We start from the raw sequence: 25007 nt of genomic DNA on the forward strand, positions 1-25007 counted from the left end.
GAGATTGGTAGTGTAAGAATGTGTGACCCTTTTCCTATTGCCATGCCCCCAAAAAGTGAAATGATGATTTGGTGCCGGGCAGCTATTGGTCTGAGAGGTAGAGATTACCAGGCAATGGTAGAACCAGTTTACTCAGACAGTAGGCCCACCATTTTGACAGCACGGGGGGTGGTCAATGTACGCCATGGGAGGGTGCCCGTTCGCATAATAAATATCGGGGAGAGGGAAATGTACCTGCCCCGGTATGCCACGCTAGCCAAATTATATACCACTAATCAAAATTCTATACAATCTGTGGAACCCTTGCCTCCATCTCACCCGGAGGAAGGTAACGGCTCTAAGAAAGACATGGAGGACTGGTGTCAGCAACTACATCTGGGTACTGACTCCACTCCCTCACATCAGAAACAAGGAGTCTATCGGGTGGTTCAAGAGTATGAGAGAGTGTTTAGTAAACACCCGTTAGACTTCGGGCGAGTCAAGGGGGTAGAACACCGCATCCCCACGGGAGATCATCCTCCCATAAAAGAGAGGTATCGACCCGTACCCCCTGCACATTACCAACACGCCAAGGGGATGCTTAGAGACATGAAGGAGGCTGGGGTAATCCGGGATAGCTGTAGCCCCTGGGCAGCCCCACTAGTTTTAGTCAAAAAGAAAGACAACACCATGAGGATGTGTGTAGATTACCGGAAAATCAACCGTATCACACACAAGGATGCGTACCCCTTACCAAGGATAGAGGAGTCATTGGCTGCTTTAAGATCTGCTAACTTCTTCTCTACCTTGGATCTCACTAGCGGGTACTGGCAGGTTCCTGTAGCAGAGGCGGACCGGGAGAAGACCGCATTCACCACCCCGATGGGACTTAGCGAGTTCACCTGCATGCCGTTCGGACTCTGCAACGCCCCAGGAACCTTCCAACGATTAATGGAGTGCTGTCTGGGCCACAGAAACTTCGAGACGGTCCTGTTGTACCTGGACGATGTCATCGTATACTCCAAAACTTATGAGGACCACCTGAAACACCTGGCGGAGGTGTTCGAAGCTCTGGCGAGTTACGGCCTAAAGGTGAAACCCTCCAAGTGTCACCTCCTGAAACCAAAGGTGCAATACCTGGGACACGTGGTGAGCGCTGACAGAGTGGCTCCCGACCCCGATAAGATCACCGCAATTAAGGGATGGCCAAGCCCCTCCAGCGTAAAAGAAGTGCGGCAGTTCCTAGGGTTGGTAGGCTACTACCGAAGGTTTATTCCCGGTTTCACAAAAAAGGCAGCACCTATGCAGGACCTCCTGATAGGCCAGTCCCGGAAGGCCAAGAACCAGAAGCCGCCCTTCAAATGGGAAGAGCTAGAAGAAGAGTCCTTCCGCCAGCTGAAGATGGCCCTCACGGGGGATGAAATCTTGGCGTACCCGGACTATAGCCAGCCCTTCATCCTCTACACCGACGCCAGTAACATCGGGCTAGGAGCCGTACTGTCCCAGATTCAGCAGGGGAGAGAACGAGTAATCTCCTATGCCAGCCGAACACTGCGACCCACCGAAAGGAACCCCGAGAATTACAGCTCATTTAAGCTAGAGTTCCTGGCCGTGGTATGGGCAGTCACCGAGCGCTTTAGGCATTACCTCGCTTCTTCCCGGTTCACCGTATACACGGATAACAACCCGTTGACACACCTGGACACGGCAAGACTCGGTGCCCTGGAGCAGAGGTGGATGGCCCGTCTGTCCAACTACGAGTTCACAATCAAATACCGGGCAGGACGCTCCAATACTAACGCGGACGCCCTGTCCAGGATGCCCAACCTGCCCGACGAAGGAGAAGATCCGGAGGGACTGGAAGAAGTTGAACTCCCTGCGTTCCACCGTCATGGGACTATCCAGTATTCCCACCGGGTAAGGGGTAAGCAGGCTGCTACGTTGAACCCCTTACCCCACTACAACTGGGCGGAAACGCAAGACAGCGACCCTGCCGTCCGACTGGTGAAGGAGATGCTGACTCGGCCGGAGGCTCGCCTTGAACCAGACGCTCCGGAGGAAGCCAAACAACTATGGGCGGAGAAGAGTCGACTATTCCTTTACAAGGGGAAGTTGTGCCGCAGAATGGTCAACTCCCGGACGCATGACCTACTCTGGCAAGTAGTGGTGCCCCGAAGAGACGCAGCCATGGTGATGGAGGCATACCACGACGGAGCTGGACACTTCGGGTGGAAAAAGCTGGAGTTCCTGCTGCGCGAGCGGTTCCACTGGGTAGGCATGAGGGGAACCATCGAGAAGTGGTGCAGAGACTGTGGCCCGTGCAATCTGAGAAGGAAGGACCGGGCCAGCCAGAAGACTCCCCTGCAGTCCATCGTCACCCGGCAACCGTTGGAACTGGTAGCCTTGGATCATGTAAAACTGACCCCAAGCAGAAGTGGCTACGTCTACGCGTTAACCATCGTGGATCATTACTCCCGGTTCTTGGTTGTCGTCCCCGTCAAGGACTTAACGGCTCAAACAGCAGCTAGAGCCTTCCAGCAGCACTTCTGCCGTCCACACGGGTACCCGGACCAAGTGCTGACGGACCAGGGACCTGCCTTTGAAGCGGGGGTCTTCCAGGAATTCTGCAATCTGTATGGCTGCCGGAAGATAAGGACGACACCCTACCATCCGCAAACTAATGGACTTTGTGAAAAAATGAACCAGGTGGTAATGGATCTTCTAAAAACATTGCCCCTGGAAGAACGCAGTCTGTGGCCTGAGAAGTTGCCCGATCTGGTGGACCTATACAACCACATCCCGGTAGGTTCCACCAACTGTACCCCGGCTTACCTAATGAGGGCAAGACCTGGTAAGTTACCTGTTGACCTGGAAATGGGAGTCCTGACACCCGAGGACACTTCACCAGAAACAGACTGGGACACAGAGAGGCAGCAGCAGTACCGGAGAGTACAGGAGAGCGTGGAGCGAAGTCTCTGTCAGGCTAGGGAAAGACAAGAGAAGACATACAACCAGTATGCTCCCGCTGTTCCCCTGGTACCCGGAGAGCAGGTCTTGAAGAGGAAGAGACGGCTCCACAAGTTGGACGACCAGTGGGAGAAGGACCCGTACACCGTACTGCCCTCAAGCCACGAAAACCCGAAGGTCTGTACCATCAGTAAAGACGGAGGGGAAACCACAGCCATTGTATCCCGGGACCACCTGAAGAAGTGTCCCGAACAACTGAGGAACCCTGAAGAGGAACAAGAAGACCATCGACCCGTAGAGGAAAGGGAAGATATGGTTAGTACCGTGCTCGGGGACTTCCCTCGGTCTTGGACTCAAGTCAATGGTGCAGTTGTGGTACCCGTACTCACCTTCCTCCAACCATCATCCCAAGAACCTACGGAGCAACGGATAGAGCTGGAAGAACAGCCGGTCCAGGAGGCAGAAGACTCCACACAAGCAGAACAGGAGAATCAACCCTCTGCTTATAGTGAGCCTGCCGTACCCCTAGTGAGACAAAGAGCCGGTAGACAGCTGCCCAGTTTACCCTTGACAGCTCCTGCACCCTGTAGTTCAGGGCCAGACAGTCAGCTCCGTAGGTCCACTAGGGCCACTAGAGGCCAGTTACCCGCACGTTGGAGGATCTAAATGTTTAAGCTATTTTGTATGTTTACCTGTCTATAGTTGCTTGTGTGTAATTTTGTGTTTCTAGTTGTTTTTAGGAATCCTTGGTGGATTTACCGGGAATCCTTGTACATAGTTGGAGCGTAACCCAGGATGGACTAAAGACTGTCAAGGACTCGGGGTAGAACAGACCCCTACCTGGTTACGTCTCCCTGTTTCGGTGAAATGGACACCTTTGCTTTTCTTCAAAGACTGCACCCGGTTGCGGATACGCCGTGACCATCTTATTGTGTTTCCTTATTGTATTTTAGTGTTGTTGTTTTTACCTTGTTATGTTTTTCTATAATGTGTTTAGTCCCGGAGTACTAAATTTTACTAGGGGGGAATGTGACACCCCAGGGGTCTGGTTGCCACAGTAACGTAATGTTATGTCTGAGAGCAGGTGGGAGGTCCTTTGGTCAGGGATCCTGTGCATGCCACACCTCCTGCCCAGTCTTGGGAGGGGAAGAACTTCCCCTATAAAAACCTGGGGCTGAGGCAGGGTGCGGGAGTAGAAGAAGAGAAGAAGTAGAGACAGCATAGGAAGAAACAGCAGTTACAAGGAGTCAGGGGCTGGCAGCTGCAGAGTTCGCCCTGACTAAGAAGACTTTTTACCGGACCCGGAGTCCGAGGCTGTGGGGACTAATTCCTACCCAGCAGCAGAATCCGTCAGGCAGGGGATTTCAGGTCCTCTGGCCCAGAAGCCCGAAGGCACGGTCACACGCGTGGGACCAGCACCGCCATCGTGGAGCGGAAGCCATTAGAAGGCCCCGAGTCACCGGCCATACGGGTGAGCACCACACGGTACACTCAGGGACGTGGGCTACTTACATCAGCTCCTAGCAAGGTAGCCAGAAGAGTACAGTCAGTTTGGGAGGCCTACAACTACGCCTGGCCAGGGGAGATCCCATCTGCTCAAGGACTGACCAGGCCCCATCCGCTAGCAAGTACTCCGGGAGGGTCTTTTGTTGTTACCAGTAAAGACCCTGAACTACACCGTACCATCTCTGAGTGGTTCCTGCTACCCCCATCATCCACGTCGGCTGCCCTGAGGCCATACCCCTCCCGTTGGGGGTTATACTATCACGCTGCACAATCCCACCATCGGCCTCAGCGGTCTGCCCTGCAGCAGCAGCCCCCTGGCTGCACTCAACGGGTGGCGTAGTCATCAACCATTTACTACTAATGGACTGCCGTCTAGTTTGACTCCCTGGGCACGGACCGGGTCACCGCCACGAGACTACAACCCTCCACAGATCCGGCTCCGGGTAAGCTCCCGCATGCGCAGCGCAGCGCGACACAGGCCCAGGGGCGCGTCACACACACCGAAAAGTCCTTTAATCGTAAAAAGCACTCCCTGACCATTATTCTCTTTTACCTATTTATTACCAATAAAAAATAAAATGATCCACCGGGTCTGCTGTAAATCCATACTATGGACGTCCCACGACAATCTCAATCTCTGATACATCCGGAGGTTGGGATGAGTGGTGACATGAGTAACGTTAAGCAAAAAGCTGTGGGCTGATATTAATAGGCTGGAAAGGGGCCATGGATATTGGCCCCTTCCCAGAATAACACCACCAGCGCATAGCTGTCTGCTTTCCCTTAGCTGGTTATTAAAAATAAGGGGGACACCACTCTGTTTTTTTCTTTTATTTATTAGCTAAAAACAAGCATAGAAAACTACACATGCAAAGAACTGATTAAATATATTAGTACCATCTATCTATCTATATCTGTATAAAATTGTTTGATTAGTTCAATAACTAAGTTGAAATGACAGAATTTTTGTATGAAAAAGCTGTTAAAAACTAATTGCATACGCATGTCATAAGGATATCATATGGATGCTAGCTGAGAAAAATCGCATTGTTCTCGCATGACACATTCAACTTTTCTGGATCAACATCGGACTGATTTTTTACAGGCTAGTGTGACTCCAGCCTAAGTTAAGTATATTTCTATTTTAAACACATATAATATCTTTTCTCTAGCTGGACAAAGCCTTAAAGCAAACCAGTCACCAGGTTTGACCGATATGAGATACGGCCACCACCTTTCAGCCCTCGTATACATCATTCTATCATGCTGTATATAAGCCCCCGATCTGACTTGCAAGACAAGAAAAAGAGCTTTTATACTCACCTGGGGATGGGGGCGGTCCTTTCCGAGGGGTGTCGCTCGTCCTGGTCTGGCGCTTCCCTTCTTCTTGTGATACCGTCCTCCTTCTTGATTTGTGTGTATGACGAGTCCTGTACATCATCCACACAGTCAACCTGGCATCACGCTCCTGCGCAGGCGTACTTCTCTACCCTGGCTAGGGCAGAGTAAATTACTGCAGTGCACATGCGCCGGGAATCTTTGACCTTTCCTGGCATATGCCCACTGCACTACTTTGATCTGCTCTCAAAAAGGCAGAGAAGTACTCCTGCGCAGGAGCGCGATGCCGGCGAGACTGTGTGGATGATGTATGAGACGCGTCATCCACACAGAGCAAGAAGGAGGACGACAACTTAAGTGGGGATGCACTGGACCAAGACGAGCGACACCCCTCGGATGGGACCGCCCCCCCAGGTCAATATAATAAAAGCTCTTTTTCTTCTCTTGTAAGTCGGATAGGGGGCTTATATACAGCATTATAGAATTCTGTATATGAGGGCTGAAAGGTGGTGGCCATATCTCATATCAGTCAAACATGGTGACAGGTTCCCTTTAAGAATTGTGGTGGTACGGCAGAAACTCATGTATAATGAAAAATAACAGTAATAAAATGATTAACAATTTATATTCATGTAAAAGGCTGACTGCTAGGATACATAATGCTAAAATTAATTGTTACTGTTTGATTTTTATAAACCTTTTGATTGAGAAAATGAAGCGTGATATAGCCTGCTGTTTAAGCACTATTAACCTCCTTGCCCTGTGTCTTTAAAAGAAAGACTAAACCTCTCAACTGTTGCATTGTGCAGTGATTACAGCTGAGATCTTATGTTTTGGATAAAGGGCAACCACCTGGAAAGAAAATAGGATAGATATGGCATATAATGGGTATTCCAGGGATTCCCTAGGCACACACATGACGTCAAACAGCGGGAGAGGGGATTTTTCTAAAGGCATAATTTTTAGATTGTGTGAGCATGGAGATCACAATACTACCAACCATAACTAAAGGGATAATGCTCCTGTAGGAATAAATGGTTGTTACAGATATGCTCGCAATTTTTTCTTGTGTGTTTTTATATTTCATATGTTCTGCTAATGCTTCAATAACACATTCGTGTACTAAAAATGATCTGCAGCTCAGTACATGCTGAAATAGTATACAATCTACATTGGGCAGTACTAAGGAGACATGGAGACAAGTTTAAATGATTGTGTATAACCGATTCCCGACCGCCCACTGTAGATAAACGTCGGCGCTTGCTGGGCTCTGTGCAGCGCCGACGTTTAAAAACGGTGGGTGGTCTCGCAGTGCTCAGGACCCCCAGGGTCCTGCAAGCGCTCCGATTCCGGTGCAGAGCGTTAGTTCTGACAGGGGACATCATCGGGACCTGATTGGATCAGGTCCCAGTGATGTTAACCCTTTGCTATGTTCTATATGCCGCGATCTATAGTGATTGCGGCATATAGAAGATAGAAGGAGGAGAGGGGGTCGTCTTACTTACCTCTCCGACGACCCCTGATACCTTCCAGGACCTGAGGTTGCTATGGCAGCTGGAGGTCATATGACCGCCTCCAGATCTGCCATATATGGTGTCCTGCCTGGCTCAGCCTGCAGCTGAAGCCAGGCAGGAGACTGTCTGTGAAACAGTCAGCGAAGATCTCATGTAATGTAATACATGTCTATTACATTACATGAGATCAGTGATCAGAAAAATAAAAATTTATGTCCCATACAGAGACTAAGTAAAAATGTAAAAAAAGTAAAAAAAAAGCTTTTAAACTGTTAAAAAAAAAAAATCACAAAATAAATAAAAATAAATAAATAAAATATTAAACCAATAAATCCGTATATTTTTACAAAACCAAAAAAAGTACACATATTTGGTATCGCCGCGTCCGAAACAACCTGAGCTATAAAACTGTCACACTAATTAACTCCTTCTGTGCACACCGTAATAAAAATAAATAAAAATGAGCAAAAAAATATGCTTTTTCATCATATCGCCAAACAAAAAGTGGAAAAAAATGCGATCAAAAAACAAAATAGAAATAAAAATGGTACCGCTGAAAACGTCATCTAGTTCCGCAAAAAAAAAGCCGCCATACAGCTCCATCAGTCGAAAAGCCGGATTTTGGTAAGAACTTACCTGTAAAATCCTTTTCAGCGAAGGAAGGAAGGGAGACACAGATTCTCTACTTCGTGGGTAGGCAGAGCCCCATAGGATAGTCACCTCAGATTGGAAAAAGACGACCGGCCCCTCCAGTATATAGGCTCCTCCTACTCCCATGTTCATCAGTCCGTACACAAGCTAAGGAAGAGCAGACCAACCAGCATAACAACATATCCCCTTCTGAAATTTCAGAAATGAGAGAAAACAGGTTATGTAATAGAAACACACAGTCTTAGGCATACCCCATTGGACCTGACAACTGTGTAGAGCTGGCGAAACTGGAAGGAGAGCCGTAGAGCGCTAAACCCAGTCCAGAAGATCGACATCAGGAAGGAGACGCGCTGCATCTAGAAACACAAAAAAACACTTCTGCCCTGGGAGGGTGCTGTGTCTCCCTTCCTTCCTTCGCTGAAAAGGATTTTACAGGTAAGTTCTTACCAAAATCCGGCTTTCAGCAGCAGAAGGGAAGGAAGGGAGACACAGATTCTCTACTTCGTGGGACGTCCTAAAGCAGTACCTACTTAAGGGTGGGAAATAGAGGCAGAAGCTTCCATACCCCAAAACTTAGGCAAGAGCGCAAACCGCGCTAAAATAACGGAAAACTAAGTAAAGGGATAACTTAAATTACCGCCGCCTGCAGGACCCTGCGTCCCAGGGCCACATCGGCTGAAGCACTTACGTCCACCTTATAAAACTTAGTAAAGGTGTGAACGGAGAGCCAGGTGGCCACCCGGCAGAGCTGCGCTGCCGAGGCCCCCTGACGAAAAGCCCACGATGAGCCAATTGCTCTCGTGGAATGAGCTTTAACTTTAACCGGACAAGGCTCGCCCTTGAGCCGGTACGCTTCCAGGATAGCTGAACGGATCCACCGAGCTATCGTGTCTTTGGAAGCACGTTGACCACGCCGACGACCTGCCGGAATTATAAAAAGAGAGTCCGACTTCCGAAAACCTTGGGTGATCGTAAGATAGAACTTCAATGCCCGCACTAAGTCCAACGAGTGCAAGGCCCGCTCCCTTGGATTCTTAGGTCCTGGACAAAGAGAAGGCAACACAATGTCCTGATTAATGTGGAATTGTGACACTACCTTAGGCAAAAAATCTTCACGAGTACGAAGCACCACGCGATCCGGAAAAAATTCCAGAAAAGGAGGTGAGCAAGAAAGTGCTGCCAATTCCGATACCCTTCTCAAAGAGGTGACTGCCACCAAGAAGGCCACCTTCCAAGAAAGTAGTGAAAGTTTAGCAGAATCTATAGGCTCAAAAGGCCTATGCTGAAGGGCTTCCAGGACTAGATTAAGCCGCCATGGAGCCACAACTGCCCTCCGTGGCGAAAACTGACGTGCGACTCCGCGAAAAAAAGAGCGCACATCCCTACGAGAAGCAATAGCCTTCCTAAAAAGTGCGGAAAGAGCAGATACCTGTCCCCGCACCGTACTAACTGCCAAACCCCTGGCCAGACTAGATTGCAGAAAGGCCAAGAAGTTGGGGATGGAAAAAACCCTCGGGTTTCTTGAGGATCCTGAACACCATGAATAGAAAGACTCCCAAGTTCTGTGATAAATCCTGGACGTAGCTGGACTCCGGGCCGCCCGCAAGGTAGCAATGACCTCGGGCGAAAAACCGCGACGGGTCAATATCTCGGTCTCAAGAGCCACGCCGTCAAACGAAGGGACCTCAGGTCTGGATGACGAATGGGCCCCTGAGTGAGCAAGTCCGGGCGAAGGGGCAGCGGAAACGGAGGTGCCGCCTGAAGAGACACCAGCGTCGAATACCATGTCCTCCGCGGCCAGTCTGGTGCTATCAGAATTATTGATACCCTTTTGAGTTTGACCCGTCGGATCACCAGAGGTAGTAAAGATATCGGCGGAAATGCATAGATCAGCTTGAACTGACCCCACGGGGCCACTAGAGCAGGGTTCCCCAACTCCAGTCCTCAAGGCCCACCAACAGGTCATGTTTTCAGGATTTCCTTAGTATTGCACAGGTGATGGAATTATTGCCTGTGCAGGTGATGCAATTATCACCTGTGTAATACTAAGGAAATCCTGAAAACATGACCTGTTGGTGGGCCTTGAGGACTGGAGTTGGGGAACCCTGCACTAGAGCATCCACCGCCACCGGGCCCCTGTACCTGGACATGAACGTCGGAACCCTGGCGTTCAGCCTGGATGCCATCAAGTCCACCTGAGGAGTCCCCCAACGGGAACACAGCAGAGAAAACACTTCTGGATGGAGACTCCATTCCCCAGGGTCCACTTGCTCGCGACTGAGGAAGTCCGCCGAGATATTCAACACCCCTGGAATGTGAATTGCAGAGATTGCTGGAACTTTAGACTCGGCCCAGACCAGGATCTGAGAGACCTCCGACATGAGACTGGAACTCCTCGTCCCGCCTTGGTGGTTGATGTACGCGACAGCCGTAGCGTTGTCCGACTGGATCCGGACCGGTAGACCGCTCAATAAGACCGCCCAATGTTGGAGGCAGAGAAATATTGCTCTCAACTCCAAAATGTTGATCGGGAGAGATGACTCCTTTGGCGACCAGACTCCCTGAATCCAGAGGTTGTTCCAAACTCCCCCCCAGCCTGTCCGGCTGGCATCGGTTGTCACCACCGACCATCTCGGAGGAAGGAAGGATTTCCCCACGGATAGAGTCTCCGGACGTAACCACCATCCAAGAGAATCTCGCACCCTGCGGGAGATAATGACCGAGCGATCCAGAGAAGTTAGCGAGCGATCCCAATGGGTCAGAATAAGGCTCTGGAGATCCCGGGAATGAAATTGTGCAAATGGTACTGCTTCCATAGTTGCCACCATTTGACCCAGAAGGCGCATGCATTCCCGAAGGGACATTGACAATACCGACCTCATAGCCTGGACCAGAAGCCGAAGGTTCGTCTGTTTGACAGGAGGCAGGGACACAACTGCCCGAACAGTATCGAACTGCATCCCCAGGAAAAGAATGGACTGTGCTGGCTCCAATGACGACTTCTTCCAATTGATCAGCCACCCGAAGTCCATCAGGTACTGAAGGGAGAGATCGCGAGCCGCTATTGCCTCCTCCGCTGTGGGTGACACTATGAACAGGTCGTCCAGGTAGGGGAGGATCGTAACCCCCTGTCTTCGAAGAAGCGCCATGAGAGGAGCCAGAATTTTTGTAAAAACCCTGGGAGCTGAGGCCAACCAGAAAGGCAGGGCCACAAACTGGTAATGGGTTTGACCTATAGCGAAACGCAAGAAACGCTGGTGAGCCCTGCCGATAGGGATATGCAAATAGGCGTCGCGGATGTCTATGGACACCAAGAAATCGTACTGCGACAGGGTCGCTATCACTGATCGGAGAGACTCCATGCGGAACTTCCGTGTCCGGACGTAAATATTCAAATCCCTGAGATCCAGCACCGGACGAAACTTGTCCTCCTTTTTGGGGACCACAAAAAGGTTGGAATAAAAGCCCTTTCCCTGGTCTTCCGGAGGAATCTGAACCACCACACCCTGCTGTAGGAGAGAGTCGACCTCCTGAAACAGTGCGGCAGCCAGTCTTGTCACGGACGGAATGCCCGTCAGACGAAACCTGTCTGGAGGCAGCGAATGAAACTCTATGAAATTGCCTGCCGACATAACCCGTGTCACCCAGGCATCTGCTATGTGGGATGCCCAGATCGACCCAAATTGTAGCAGACGACCTCCCACCCGAGAGCCCTCGGGGGGATCCCTGGCGTCAGTCAGCCTTAGCGGACCTTTTATCAACCTCCCGTCTGTCCTGACGGGACCGTTGCTTCCAAGGAGTACAAGATTTCTGGGCGGATCTGCCGGAAGATGAGGGACGACCCAATCTCCAAGAAGGCTGACTGAATCGTCCCCTGGCCCGAAAGGACCGAAGACCTCTGCGGGGCCTGTCCTGCTGGCTGTGGATGCCACTGCCTTTTTCCCAGGCAGAGTAACATCCTTAGCTTTAGCTTTTACAATTAGTTCCGAAAGATCTGAACCAAAGAGCTGACCGCCCTTATATGCCAGACTAAGCAATCCCTGTTTGGATACTGCATCCCTGGTCCACTGTTTAAGCCACAGAGCTCTTCTAATCGTGACTGCCGAAGCCTGAGTCCTGGACAGAATTGAAGCAGTGTCCAGTACTGCATCTCTGCCATAACACATAGCTTCTTCCATTCACTGAAAAAGCTTTTCCACTTCTGAATGCGAAGTCCCATCCTGCCACGCCGCACGCAGCTGATCCAACCACCGCAGAGAAGCCTCACCGGCCCACATGGCCCCCAAGGCCGCTCGGAAACCATGACCCGCGGCTTCATAGATGGATTTCGCCGCTGACTCCGATCTTCTGTCCGAAGGATCCTGAAGATTGGCTCTCCCTTTAACAGGAAGCAGGGAAGACTTGGTCAGCTGAGACAGAGATATATCCACCTCAGGAGAGGGAACCCAATTAGTAACCATCTCCTTGGCACAGGGATATAGGGCATCAAAAAAACGCGTTCCTCGGAAGCATTTATCCGGACACTGACGCTCCTTCTCCACCACTTCGTTAAGATCCTCATGCGCAGGTAATGTAGAACGAACACGGCGCGTCTTCTGATACAGACGGCCCGACCTAGACGGTCTTGTCGGCTCTTCAGACAGCTCTAATACTTCCCGCATGTCCTTAATAAGCCCATCTACGTGACCAGAAAGAGAAACAGAGCGATCCTGTTGATCCTCCTCTTCGGACTCAGAAATTTCATCAACCGAATCTGTTAGTGAATCAGAAGCCTCTGATGCGCTCTGCGAGGGAGACAACGCCACCATAGTCTTGCGGCGCTTTTTACCTCGTGGCATTGGGTGTGATCTAGCTGACACCCACTGTCCCAGGAGACTAGAGAGACTATCAATGGAGCGAGTGAGCGCCTCCACCTTAACATCAATGAGCGTTGAACTTGATGTAGTAGAAGGCCTGAGTGTATCAGAGGCGTGCGACTGAACCTGAAACGGATCAGGAGACCGATCCGCACTTCCAGGCCCCTGATCCGACATGCCACCCACACTCGATGCCAGGATGTACAACAAGGATGGCAAAAAAGTGTGAAAGCTGCACAGCCTGTTTTCAAAACTCACTTTTTTTTTTTTTTTTTTTTTTTATATGCGACAGGCTCTGAAGGGTTAAAGCTCACCCTTAGAAAAGAGCTACCCCAGAAATGCCGAGCAAAAAATCAATAGGGGGAAACTCCCTTAAACACCATGTGTTTCCCCTAAAGTTCCACTTTTTCAGAAGGGGTTAACATCACAGCAACTATAATACTACACAGCCTAAAAGGTCAGTGAAGTAAATAGCTTTAGGAGAGAAAGCGGCAGTGCTCCTGAGGACTCCTAATAGGTAGCCTGGAGAGACAGCACTGACAAAGAACCCCTGCCAGAGGCAGAGGGGACTCACCGGTACTGCGGCGACCGCTCCTCCTAAGTGTGTGGACGGACGGGGAGCAGAGAGCAGGAGGCGCCGCTGGACGCCGGAGGGAGAAGCAGGGACCGCCAGCGCATGCTCAACCAAGCGCTTCCTGCCTAAGTAATGACGGCAGGAAGCCAGGAGACGCTAAGCCACGCCCCCGCTAGGCCACGCCCCCCGCCTTATTCAAACAAAAAATGAGGGCAGAAAACTTCCTACCTCTATGAAGGCAGGAAGCAAGTCAATAAAAGCAAGAAAACGCGCGCCAATACAGGGAGCTTCCTGCCTCAATGAAGGCAGGAAGCAAAAACGAAAAAGCATGCGCAAATAAAAAATAAAAATAAAAATTACTGGCCTCCGTCTCTGTTCCCCAGTCAAGGCAGTGTCTGAAATAGACAAGAAACACACAGGCAGTACACTTGCCGTAGCCGTCAAAGATACTCTTTAGACCAAAGAGCACTTACCCGGCTGAACGCCACAGGGATCCTCAGGGATGTGTGGCGCCATGGCCCTTAGCTCCCCCCTATGGCGGAGCACGCAGGGACCCTCTCATATGTGTGGTGTGCGCCTCCGCCAGGGAGCGCCCTGTATCCCCCAGGGCCGGCAGGCATAAGTGGGAACCTCCTCAAGGGGTACACAGAGCTGCCAGGGGAGGGTCAGGGGTCTCTGCAGCGCCGAGACCCCCAGAGACCTCTAGACCACGGGGGGTCCAGGACTCGCTGAATATAAAATAACAACTCTTCTGAGGAGCTGCCGAAGCAGCGACTATCCTCTGAGACCTCAGATAAAAAGATTGATGAACATGGGAGTAGGAGGAGCCTATATACTGGAGGGGCCGGTCGTCTTTTTCCAATCTGAGGTGACTATCCTATGGGGCTCCGCCTACCCACAAAGTAGAGAATCTGTGTCTCCCTTCCTTCCCTTCTGCTGCTGAAAATAAAAAGTTATAGCGCTCAGAATAAAGCAATGCAAAGTAAATATTTTTTTCTATAAAATTGTTTTATTGTGTAAAAGCGCCAAAACCTAAAAAAAAATACAGTAAGTGTAGTATCGCTATAAACATACTGACCTGAAGAATAACGCTGCCTGATCACTTTTACCACACGCAAAACGGCATAAAAAAAAAACTCAAAAAACAATTCCTGAATTGTTTGTTTTTGTTAATTTTACCTCCCAAAAATCGGAATAGAAAGCGATCAAAAAATGTCACGTACCCAAAAATGGTAGCAATAAAAATGTCAACTCGTCCCGCAAAAAAAAAGCCATCACATGACTCTGTCGGCCGAAATATGGAAAAATTATAGCTCTCAAAATATGGTGATGCAAAAACTAGATTTTGCAAAAAAAAGCGTCTTTTAGTGTGTGACAGCTGTCAGTCATAAAAACCCGATATAAATCTGGTATCTCTGTAATCGCACCGACCCGAAGAATAAAATAATCTAATCAGTTATATCACACTAGGAACGGCGTAAAAAATAAATAAAACCAATTCTTCACCTGCTACTGATTTGTTTATTATGTCTCCCAAAGATCGCAGTAAGGCTCTGCTCACATTTATCCTGCGCTCTGCGCTAAGCGCTTACACCAGAGTTTCCGTGTAAATCTCTGAAATATGTGATTCAGCCGGAAACCATGACGGAAGATTCCCTGTAATGAGGCAGATATAGGCCACTGTGGATGCCGTCTGGCCTGTGATCCCACGGTGTCATTTGTTTTAGGCGTGCATAAAAGTGCGGATGGCCACAGTTTTGTGCACTTCTGAAAAAAAGGATGACGCGCCCCCTGGGCCATATTCGTTAGGGGGAATATCCGGAGCCGGATCAGATGGGAGTTGTAGTCTTCCGAGTGGCTGTGACCCGGTCCGTGCCCAGGGTGTCAAACTCAGTTGTATGTGGCAGTCCTACAGATGTTATAAGTTCTTTATTGTCGACTACGCCACCCGTTGTGTTGCGGTCACTATGGCCGCCGCTGCAGCAGGGTCCGCTGAGGCTGATGGTGTAGGTGCAGCTTTTGGTGGTATAACCCCCAACGGGTGGGGTATAGCCTCAGGGGGTCAGGTGCAGAGGATGGGGGTTGTGGTGGTGCAGCATAGGTGTTAAAGGAAGACAGAGTCGGGTTATGCAGTTTAGGGTATTTACTCACTGCTGATGTTCCGGTCACTCCAGCTTCAAGTGACCTCCCGAGCCGTGCTGCGTCCACCAGGTTCTGGATCCAGCCAACCACCAAGCGAGTCCGGAGCGTGACCCTGAGCTCTCCTTCTGTCCTTTCTCTGGCCGTCCCCACTAGTGATCCACCCAGGTCCAGCTCCCTCGGGCCTTCTGTTGGGTGACCCTTGGCCTTGGGTTCCCTGACCCTCCACGTGGTCTGCCTTTGTGGCACCCCAGGGGTCTGGTTTTCCACAGTAATGTAATGTTATGTCTGAGAGCAGGTGGGAGGTCCTTTGGTCAGGGATCCTGTGCATGCCACACCTCCTGCCCAGTCTTGGGAGGGGAAGAACTTCCCCTGTATAAACCCGGGGCTGAGGCAGGGTGAGTCAGACAAGTGGAGTAGAGACAAGAAGCAGCATAGGAAACAGCAGAGTTACAAGGAGTCAGGGGCTGGCAGCCGCAGAGCTCGCCCTGACTAAGAAGACTTCTTTCCGGACCCGGAGTCCGAGGCTGTGGGGACTAACTCCTACCCAGCAGCAGAATCCGTCAGGCAGGGGATTTCAGGTCCTCTGGCCCAGAAGCCCGAAGGCACGGTCACACGCGTGGGACCAGCACCGCCATCGTGGAGCGGAAGCCATTAGAAGGCCCCGAGTCACCGGCCATACGGGTGAGCACCACACGGTACACTCAGGGACGTGGGCTACTTACATCAGCTTCTAGCAAGGTAGCCAGAAGAGTACAGTCAGTTTGGGAGGCCTACAACTACGCCTGGCCAGGGGAGATCCCATCTGCTCAAGGACTGACCAGGCCCCGTTCGCTAGCAAGTACTCCGGGAGGGTCTATCATTGTCACCAGTAAAGACCCTGAACTACACCGTACCGTCTCTGAGTGGTTCCTGCTACCCCCATCATCCACGTCGGCTGCCCTGAGACCATACCCCTCCCGTTGGGGGTTATACTATCACGCTGCATAATCCTACCATCGGCCTCAGCGGTCTGCCCCGCAGCAGCAGCTCCCTGGCTGCACTCAACGGGTGGCGTAGTCATCAACTATTTACTACTAGTAGACTGCCGTCCAGTTTGACTCCCTGGGCACGGACCGGGTCACCGCCACGAGACTACAACCCTCCACGGATCCGGCTCCGGGAAAGCTCCCGCGTGCGCACCGCAGCGCGACACAGGCCCAGGGGCGCGTCACCTTCGTGGTGGATGTGGTGGGTGGCCGTGGCAGACGCTGCCCACGGCCTCCGGTCTCTGGCTGGGGTGTGTTTTTGCCCCCACCAGCTTGGGTTCCGGTACCCTGATGCCGACTCTTCACCCGTGGATTGGATTTGGGGTCTTAGAGTCCTCTCTTCTGCTTCCCCCTCTGGGTCTTTCCTTCTTTCTCCTCTCTCTCTCTCTCTCTCTAGGGCTGCTCTGCTCCTCTTCCTGTGACTCCTCTGCAAAGGCTGACTGACTGACTGACCCTGTTCTTTGATGGTGCCCACCTTATATACACCCTCTATGTGTGAGCTCAGGTGACCAGCACCCAATGAGCTCCTATCTTTACCCAGGCTGCTCCCCCTATCTGCCCCTACACTACTTGGGATGTTCCACCCCCCCTCCCACTCCAGCCAGGAACAGACTCGGTCGTACCTGCACATTTCTAAGTGGGAGTACCGTCGGCCTGTTCCTCGGAAATGGGATGTGTGTAGTGCATGCAGCCTACCGAGCTCAGTTCCACACTCCATCCTTACCCGGGAGTGGAATATCACACCTCTGGGTTGAGGTGCAATACCCCTGTAGCAGCCGAATCCTCAGGGTGCTACAAGGACACCGCTAAACAGAGGCCAGACGGAGTCCAGAGTAACTCTGCTGCCTCATTACAGTAAATGGATCTGACGCGCCCCCTGGGCCAGTGCTGTAGTGCGGCGCGCGTGCGCGCGGGGAATACCCGGAGCCGGATCAGATGGGGGTAGTAGTCTTCGTGTGGCGGTGACCCGGTCCGTGCCCAGGGTGGTCAAACTAAGTGGCAGTTATTGGTATGATGGTATTAGTGTCCGACTACGCCACCCGTTGAATGCGGCTATGAAGCCGCCGCTGCAGGGCAGTCCGCTGAGGCCGGTGGTACGGATGTGCAGCGTGGATGGTATAACCCCCAATGGGAGGGGTATGGCCTCAGGGCAGAGGATGAGGTTGATGTTGGGAGTGATGGTGTGGATGTCCCAGCACTAATGGTGCGACAAGGAAGCACGGAGACGCGAGGGTACAGTTCAGGGTCTTTACTGATGGTACAAGGCAAATTCCACCGGGAGTACTGGCTAGTAGTTGGGGCCTGGTTAGTCTGCGAGTAAGCCGGAGTTCCCCTGGCCAGGTGGAGTTGTAGGCCTTCCCGTTAGTCTGTACCCTTCCTGGCTACCCTGCTTTCGGCGGTTACAAGTAGCCCACGTCCCTGGGTATACCGTGTGGTGCTCACCCGTATGGCTGGTGACCTGGGGCCTCCTGTTAGCCTCCGCTCCGGAATGGCGGTGCTGGTCCCTTCGTTGTGACTGAGCCTCCGGGCTTTTATGGCCAGAGGACCTGGAATCCCCTGCTGGATGGATTCTGCTGCTGGGTATATGTTAGTCCCCACAGCCTCGGACTCCTGTGTCCGGTTTTAGTACCTTCTCCCAGAGCGAGCTCCGCACAGCTCCAGCCCCTGGCGCTTCTCCTTGGCTCCTACAGAGCTCCTGATGTCTATCTGTCCCTGTTTCTGCGTGTCCAGACCAGACTCCGTCTCTGTCTGGAACTCCTCTCTCTTAACCCTGCCTCAGCCCCAGTTTATGTAGGGGAAGTTCTTCCCCTCCCAGGACTGGGCAGGAGGTGTGGCATGCTTAGGATTCCTGCCCAGGAGACCTCCCACCTGCTCACAGACGTAATATTGCTATTACTGTGGAAACCAGACCCCTGGGGTGCCACAGATCCGACAGGGGTTTCATCTGAATTACATCACTTGGAAATTTAGATGGAAACCCCAATGTAAGTGCTCAGCCTAGAGCGCCGGAAAAATGTTACGTAAAATGTTCCCAATAAAAGCTTCAACTCAGTCCTCAAAAAAACCTAGTCCCCACTCAGGTCCGTCATCTGTTAAAAATATAAGGGACTTCCAAGTTACTGGTAGCAGAAAGGCTCTGGAAAAGCGAAATGGCCCTTGCCCCCCAAAAGAAATTCAGAAAATTTTGTGCTCCCAAATCCAAATGCCTATTCTACAATAATTTGTTCTCCAATTGTCAAATAGCACTCCGTCCCCCCCAGATCTCGCTGTATGGCTGAGCGGTACGATACAGCCACATATGGGGTATTGCCACTTTTAGAAGAAATTGTGTGACACATTTCGGCACCATTTTTACCCATTGCCCTGTGTGAAAATGTAAAATCTGAGGGTAAAACATTTTTTTGTGGTAAAAATATAATTATGCTTTTTTCACTGCCCAATGGTATAAATTTAAAAATACTCACTACTTCCCTAGATGAATTCCTTGAGAGGTGTAGTTTACAAAATGGGGTCACTTGTGAGAGTTTCTGCTGTTTCGGCATGTCAGCGACTCTTCAAATGTGACATGGTGTCTGCTGCCTATCCCAGCCAACATAGCGCTCCTTTCTCTTCCGAACCCTGCCGTACACCAAAGCAGTGGTTTTCCCCCACATATGGGGTATCGGCGTACTCAGGAGAAATTGTACAACAAATTTCATGGTGCAATTTATCCTATTACCCTTATGATAATGCAAAATTAGGGAATGAAAAACATTTTTTGAGGGAAAAATGTGAAAATTTTATTTTTAAGGCTCAATATTATAAACTTCTGTGAAGCAGCTGGGGGTGCAAGGTGCTCACCACACATCTAGATAAGGTCCCTAAGGGGTCAAGTTTCCAAAATGGTGTCACTTGTGGGGGGTTTCCACTGTTTAGGCACATCAGGGGCTCCCCAAATGCGACATGGCGTCTGCTAATTATTCAAACAAATTTTACATTCAAAAAGTCAAATGGCGCTCCTTCCCTTTCAAACCCTGCCATGCGCCCAAACAGTAATTTGCCTCCACATATGGGGTATCGGCGTGTTCAGGAGAAATTGCACAACAAATTTTATGGTGCAATTTATCCTATTACCCTTATGATAATGCAAAATTAAGGGATGAAAAACAGTTTTGTGGGAAAAATGTGAAAATTTTATTTTTACAGCTCAATATTATAATCTTCTGTGAAGCACCTTGGGGTTCAAGGTGCTCACCACACATCTAGATAAGTTCCTCAAGGCGTCTAGTTTCCAAAATGGTGTCACTTGTGGGGGGTTTCCACTGTTTAGGCACATCAGGAGCTCTCCAAACGCAACATGGCGTCTGCTAATTATTCAGACAAATTTTACATTCAAAAAGTCTAATGGCGCTCCTTCCCTTCCGAACCCTGCAGTGCGCCCAAACAGTGGTTTTCCCTCACATATGGGGTATCAGCACGCTCAAGAGAAATTGCACAAAAAAATTTGGGGTCCATTTTTTCCTGTTACCCCTGTGAAAATAAAAAAAATTGGGTCTAAAGTAACATTTTTGTGAAAAAAGTTAAATGTTAATTTTTTTCTTCCACATTCCAAAAATTCCTGTGAGGCACCTTAAGGGTTAATAAAGTTCTTGAATGTGGTTTTGAGCACCTTGAGGGGTGCAGTTTTTAGAATGGTGTCACTTTTGGGTATTTTCTTCATAAAGACCCCTCAAAGTGACTTCAAATATGATGTGGTCCCTAAAAAAATGTTTTTGTAAATTTTGTTGGAAAAATGAGAAATCGCTGTTCAACTTTTAACCCTTATAGCTCCCTAGCAAAAAAAAATTTTGGTTCCAAAATTGTGCTGATGTAAAGTAGACATGTGGGAAATGTTATTTATTAACTATTTTGTGTGACATATCTCTCTGATTTAAGGACATGAAAATTCAAAGTTTGAAACTTGCAAAATTTTCAAAATTTTCGTCAAATTTCCGATTTTTTCACAAATAAACGCAAGTTATATTGAAGAAATTTTACCACTATCATGAAGTACAATATGTCATGAAAAAACATTCTCAGAATCAGGGGAATACATTGAAGCGTTCCAGAGTAATTACTTCATAAAGTGACAGTGGTCAGAATTGAAAAAATTGGCCCCGTCACGTAGGCAAAAACAGGCTCTGGTGCGAAGTAGATAAGTACCGTTAAGATATTAGTTCTGTTCCTTCTTGTTTCTTTGCAAGGCAATCACCTGACCATATATTAGGGGAGGTCAGGGACACATGCATATATTACTGGGCAACGCTATATTATTCTAATTTCTAGCTCAGTAAGGCACCATGGCCATTTGATATCACAAACTACATGTTGTATTTTGGACACTGATTGCATCTTTTTATTTTACCTAAGAAATTAAAATTTAAAGGTTTTGTCTTGTTTTATGACAACTTCCCTGTAGTTTTACAGATGCAAAAAACCCCCAGAACTGAGCTCTTACATACCCTCCTGGGATCAAATACTGCTTTTTGCCACTGCTCTGTTCTCTGTTGATTAGCTGCAGAAGAAACGATAAGTGCTGTAGCCAATCACTGAGCTTAGTGACTCATATCAGCTACGTCAACAGAGCTGCTCATCTCAGTGATTGGCTGCAGCACTGTCGATGTGACATGACTGCTGCAGCCACACAACAAAGTCCAGAGGAGCAGCGAGAGGCAATGCTGGAATTCGGGACGGTATTTGAAATGGACATCCTTTTTACATGGAAACTGTGCTTTCAACAAATTCAATTGTAAAAGAAAATATAAGAAATTCTAATATAGAGTATATTATAAGAGAAAACTGCTTCCACTTGTCACTTCTTCCTCTTCCACTGGCCTCTCAGACTCCATCTTGCTCAGAAAAGATGAACTGCTAGCTTAGTATTCTGTCATGTTACACACTTTTATACTCTATACAGAAGGGGGGGAGTGAGGAGCAAAGTGAGAGAACAGGCAAAGGAAGACACAGAAAGATTGTGCTGAGGTTCTAAATCTTACCTCACCTAATGGCCCTGATCTACATCCAGACAGCTCAGTACTGCTGATTACTATCCTCCACATTGCTGCTGAAGGTGAAAAATAATGCTCAACACACTGGTCATTTGAACAACAATTTGTGATACAATAGAAATGAATAGGAATAGACTTTAAAGCATTTGTTTAAGCAATATTTCAGGCATTTTTTGGAACGGGCCTGATCCAAAAATTTCCTACAAATCTGTGTGCACACATATCCTAAAAGATAGAGCCACCAGAGAGGAAAACTATTGACGATGCAGCAGACTAGTCAAATTATGGCCAGATATGGTGCTATTCTTAATATATGCAGATATGGCAGCTGATTCTAAAAAGTTATTTGAAGGTACAGTTAATCTTTAAATTTCACATTATATGTAGCATGATTTTGTGATTATTAGTTGTGACTGTATATTGTTGCAACATAAAAACTAAAGGACAAGTCCGCTTTAGGTATGTTCACAGCATACTTTTTCTTTAAAACAGCATCAAAGCATCAATTCTTTAAGCAGTTCTTAATGGCATTGGCTGTAAGCATGAGGTCCTTGTCCTGCTGCAAAATAAATTTGGAGCCAATTAGACACCTTCATGATGCTATTGCATGATAGATAAGTATCTGTCTGTATTCTCCGCATCGAGACCACAATTAGTATTGACCAAATTCCTAACTGCAGTACCAAGGTTGCAATAAACCTCCACCATGCTACACTGTTGCCTGCAGAACCTCATTATTGAACACTCTCAAGCTGTACGACTACAAAATGCCTTCTGTAGCAGTTAAATATTGCACATTTTAACTCAATAAACCAGAGAACCTGCTGGCAGTTTTCTGCACCACAATTCCTATGTTTTTCTGCATAGTTGAGTCGATTTGGCCTTGTTTCCATGTCGAATTGTGTTTTTCTTTCATGAAAACCACTTTTTGTCAAAATTCTCCCAACAGTAGATGGGTGTGGCTTTGGTCCCACTGATTGCTGCCAGATTTGAGCTGATGGAACTAGTAGACATATTCCAATTTTAAAGGGACGTAAACATGGTGTATTTAATCTGCTGCACTAAGTTTCATTGGCTAACCACTACATCTACAGTCTTCAACATTGTGCATTTCTCAATATTGATAAATACAGATAGCTACTGTACTTATCATTCAATTCAATCAGACAGACATCTGATTGGTTCCAAATTTATTCAGCAGCAAGACAAGGACCTCAAGTATACAGCCAATATCATTAAGCACTATCTTCAGCTTAAAGGGGTTTTCCCATGAACAAAAGTTTATTTTAATCAATAGATCTTGGAATGATAATAATTTCCACATTTGGATGTGTTTAAATAAAATGTTCCTGTGCTGAGATAATCTTATAACTGTTCTCCTGCTGTGTACTGTGTAATGGCTGTGTCTGACCGTACAAGAACATGGTCTAATCATACCACATCTCCTGGGCAGGAGAGGAAGGAAGAGAGTATATAGACATTACAGCAGGGGATCCCAGCTGATTCTTTCTTTGAAGTAAAACATTGTTTAAAAACAGGCAGAGAAATGTTTTACCTCACAAAAAGAATCAGCTTTAATCCCCTGCTGTAATGTCTGTATACTCTTTTGCGTCCAGGAGCTGTGGTATGATCAGACCATGTTCCTGCACGGGTAGACACACCATTACAGAGTGGAACATTTAGATTACCTCAGTACAGGAGCATTTTATTTAATCACATCCAATTGTGGAAGCTATAATTATTCCAAGATCTATTGATGAAAATGAACTTTTGTTCATGGGAAAACCCCTTTAAGTAAGAAGAAGGAGTCCTAGAAGTTATTTTAATGGCCCTTACAGAACCCTGATCTCAACATCGATAGAGTTTGTCTGAGATTACATGAAGAGACAGAACAGAAGGATTTGCACAAGCCTACTTCCACAGAAAATCTGTGGGTTGTTCTTAAAGATGATTGGAACAACCGCCCTCTTGAGTACCTTCAAAAACTATATGCAACTAGAGTTGAGTGGATTAAAAGTGGATGAAAGTTTGAAATTCAAATTTTCCCCAAAAAATATTTTTCACAGTGAATATACTTCCAGCAAATAGCAATACTGAAAAGCCTCTAATTGCCTAGAAAATACATGTATAACACTCTGATGTCTATTAGGCATCTATTCAAACCATTTTGAAGTCTTTAATGCAAACACAACTTTCTTTATTAATGTTCAGGTCACCTCAACCTATATGGCTAAGGGAAACAGCAAACTATTTAAACATGTACTGCAGTTTGGGACTTTGTAAGCTACTTAAATTGTATGAACCATCTAAAAATTAGGTATTGTTTGAAGCAGTTGCATGCCTTGCTAGTATTTAAACACAGGTGGTGCTAACGGAAGAAGTTATCGCTTTTCACATGAGAAGTGCAAAAATTATTTCTATTTGAGGAGTATCAAGAGCCTTGTTTTTTGCTAAATGAAGAAGTGATAGCTTTTTCACAATCCATCCAAAACTTATCAAATTACTTATAAAGACAAAACAGGTGCAGTGTTTTGAATATGAAGAAGTAATATATTCTCAGCTATGAGTGAAAAAAATGATTCACAACAGGTTTACTATTCACAGAATGATTAAGTAATGACAAAGGCCTTGCCTCAACTCTTCCAAAAATTATCCCTATTTTTAGGGAGCATGAAAAGGCAATCTGTTTTCAAAGTGAAGAAGGAAAGGCTTGTCAGTTGATATGAGTTAATAAATTGAAGTGGAATTGAATTCTACTTGAAGCTTACAAAAATCTGAATTAGTCAAAATGCGATTTTTTTCAGCGCCAATCCAGCAAAATGGAGGCCATATTAATATTGGGCATGTGACATGTATTTGAAGGTTTTATTTGCTTGTAGAGATATACAATATTTCATAAATCTTTTCAATAAATTGTGCCACCCTTAATTTTACCATATTATGTTTTTGCTCCTAATAGAACACAAGAGGGATTCAGTGTGGGGGAGAAGATCGTTCTCATTACCTTCATCACAACAGTCATCCTGATGACCATTCTGGGTAACCTACTTGTGATGGTGGCAGTATGCAGGGATAGACAGCTGAGGTGAGACACAACTGGGAACTTATCACTAATGCGTTTGAAGGATATGCACTTGTTAATGGAGTTTATCTATTATTATACTGGGTACTGAATATGGCTTCCCCTGAATCCGAAGTCAGCAACCTGTAGGCAATACAGCTTTTATGAAACTATAAAATGAATCTCTGAGCATGCCTTGACAACTACCCATCAGCTTATGGTTGTCTCTGCATACTGGGAGTTATAATTTCACAACAACTGAAGTGATGAAGGTTGATGATCCCTGCCCTAAAGGCTTTGCTATGGTAATTCTAGAAATATGTTGGAACTTCTTGGACCTGGACTCTGTTAGTCTAAGGGACTGTTC

General features: G+C 47.9%; 1 protein-coding gene across 3 annotated transcripts in view; it reads left to right on the forward strand.

Annotated features, from left to right (window-relative positions):
• The window catches only part of HTR4 (5-hydroxytryptamine receptor 4), a 973132-nt gene that overhangs the window by 538244 nt on the left and 409881 nt on the right, over positions 1–25007 (forward strand). For all 3 annotated transcript variants that reach the window (XM_073651352.1, XM_073651353.1, XM_073651351.1), the window contains one exon: positions 24539–24664. In XM_073651352.1, coding sequence (XP_073507453.1) covers positions 24539–24664 — 126 coding nt within the window. The remainder of the gene's footprint in view (positions 1–24538; positions 24665–25007) is intronic.

Source organism: Phyllobates terribilis, unplaced genomic scaffold (assembly GCF_046119375.1).
Source record: "Phyllobates terribilis strain yellow unplaced genomic scaffold, ASM4611937v1 Scaffold_11__3_contigs__length_659146591, whole genome shotgun sequence".
Classification (NCBI taxonomy): domain Eukaryota; kingdom Metazoa; phylum Chordata; class Amphibia; order Anura; family Dendrobatidae; genus Phyllobates; species Phyllobates terribilis.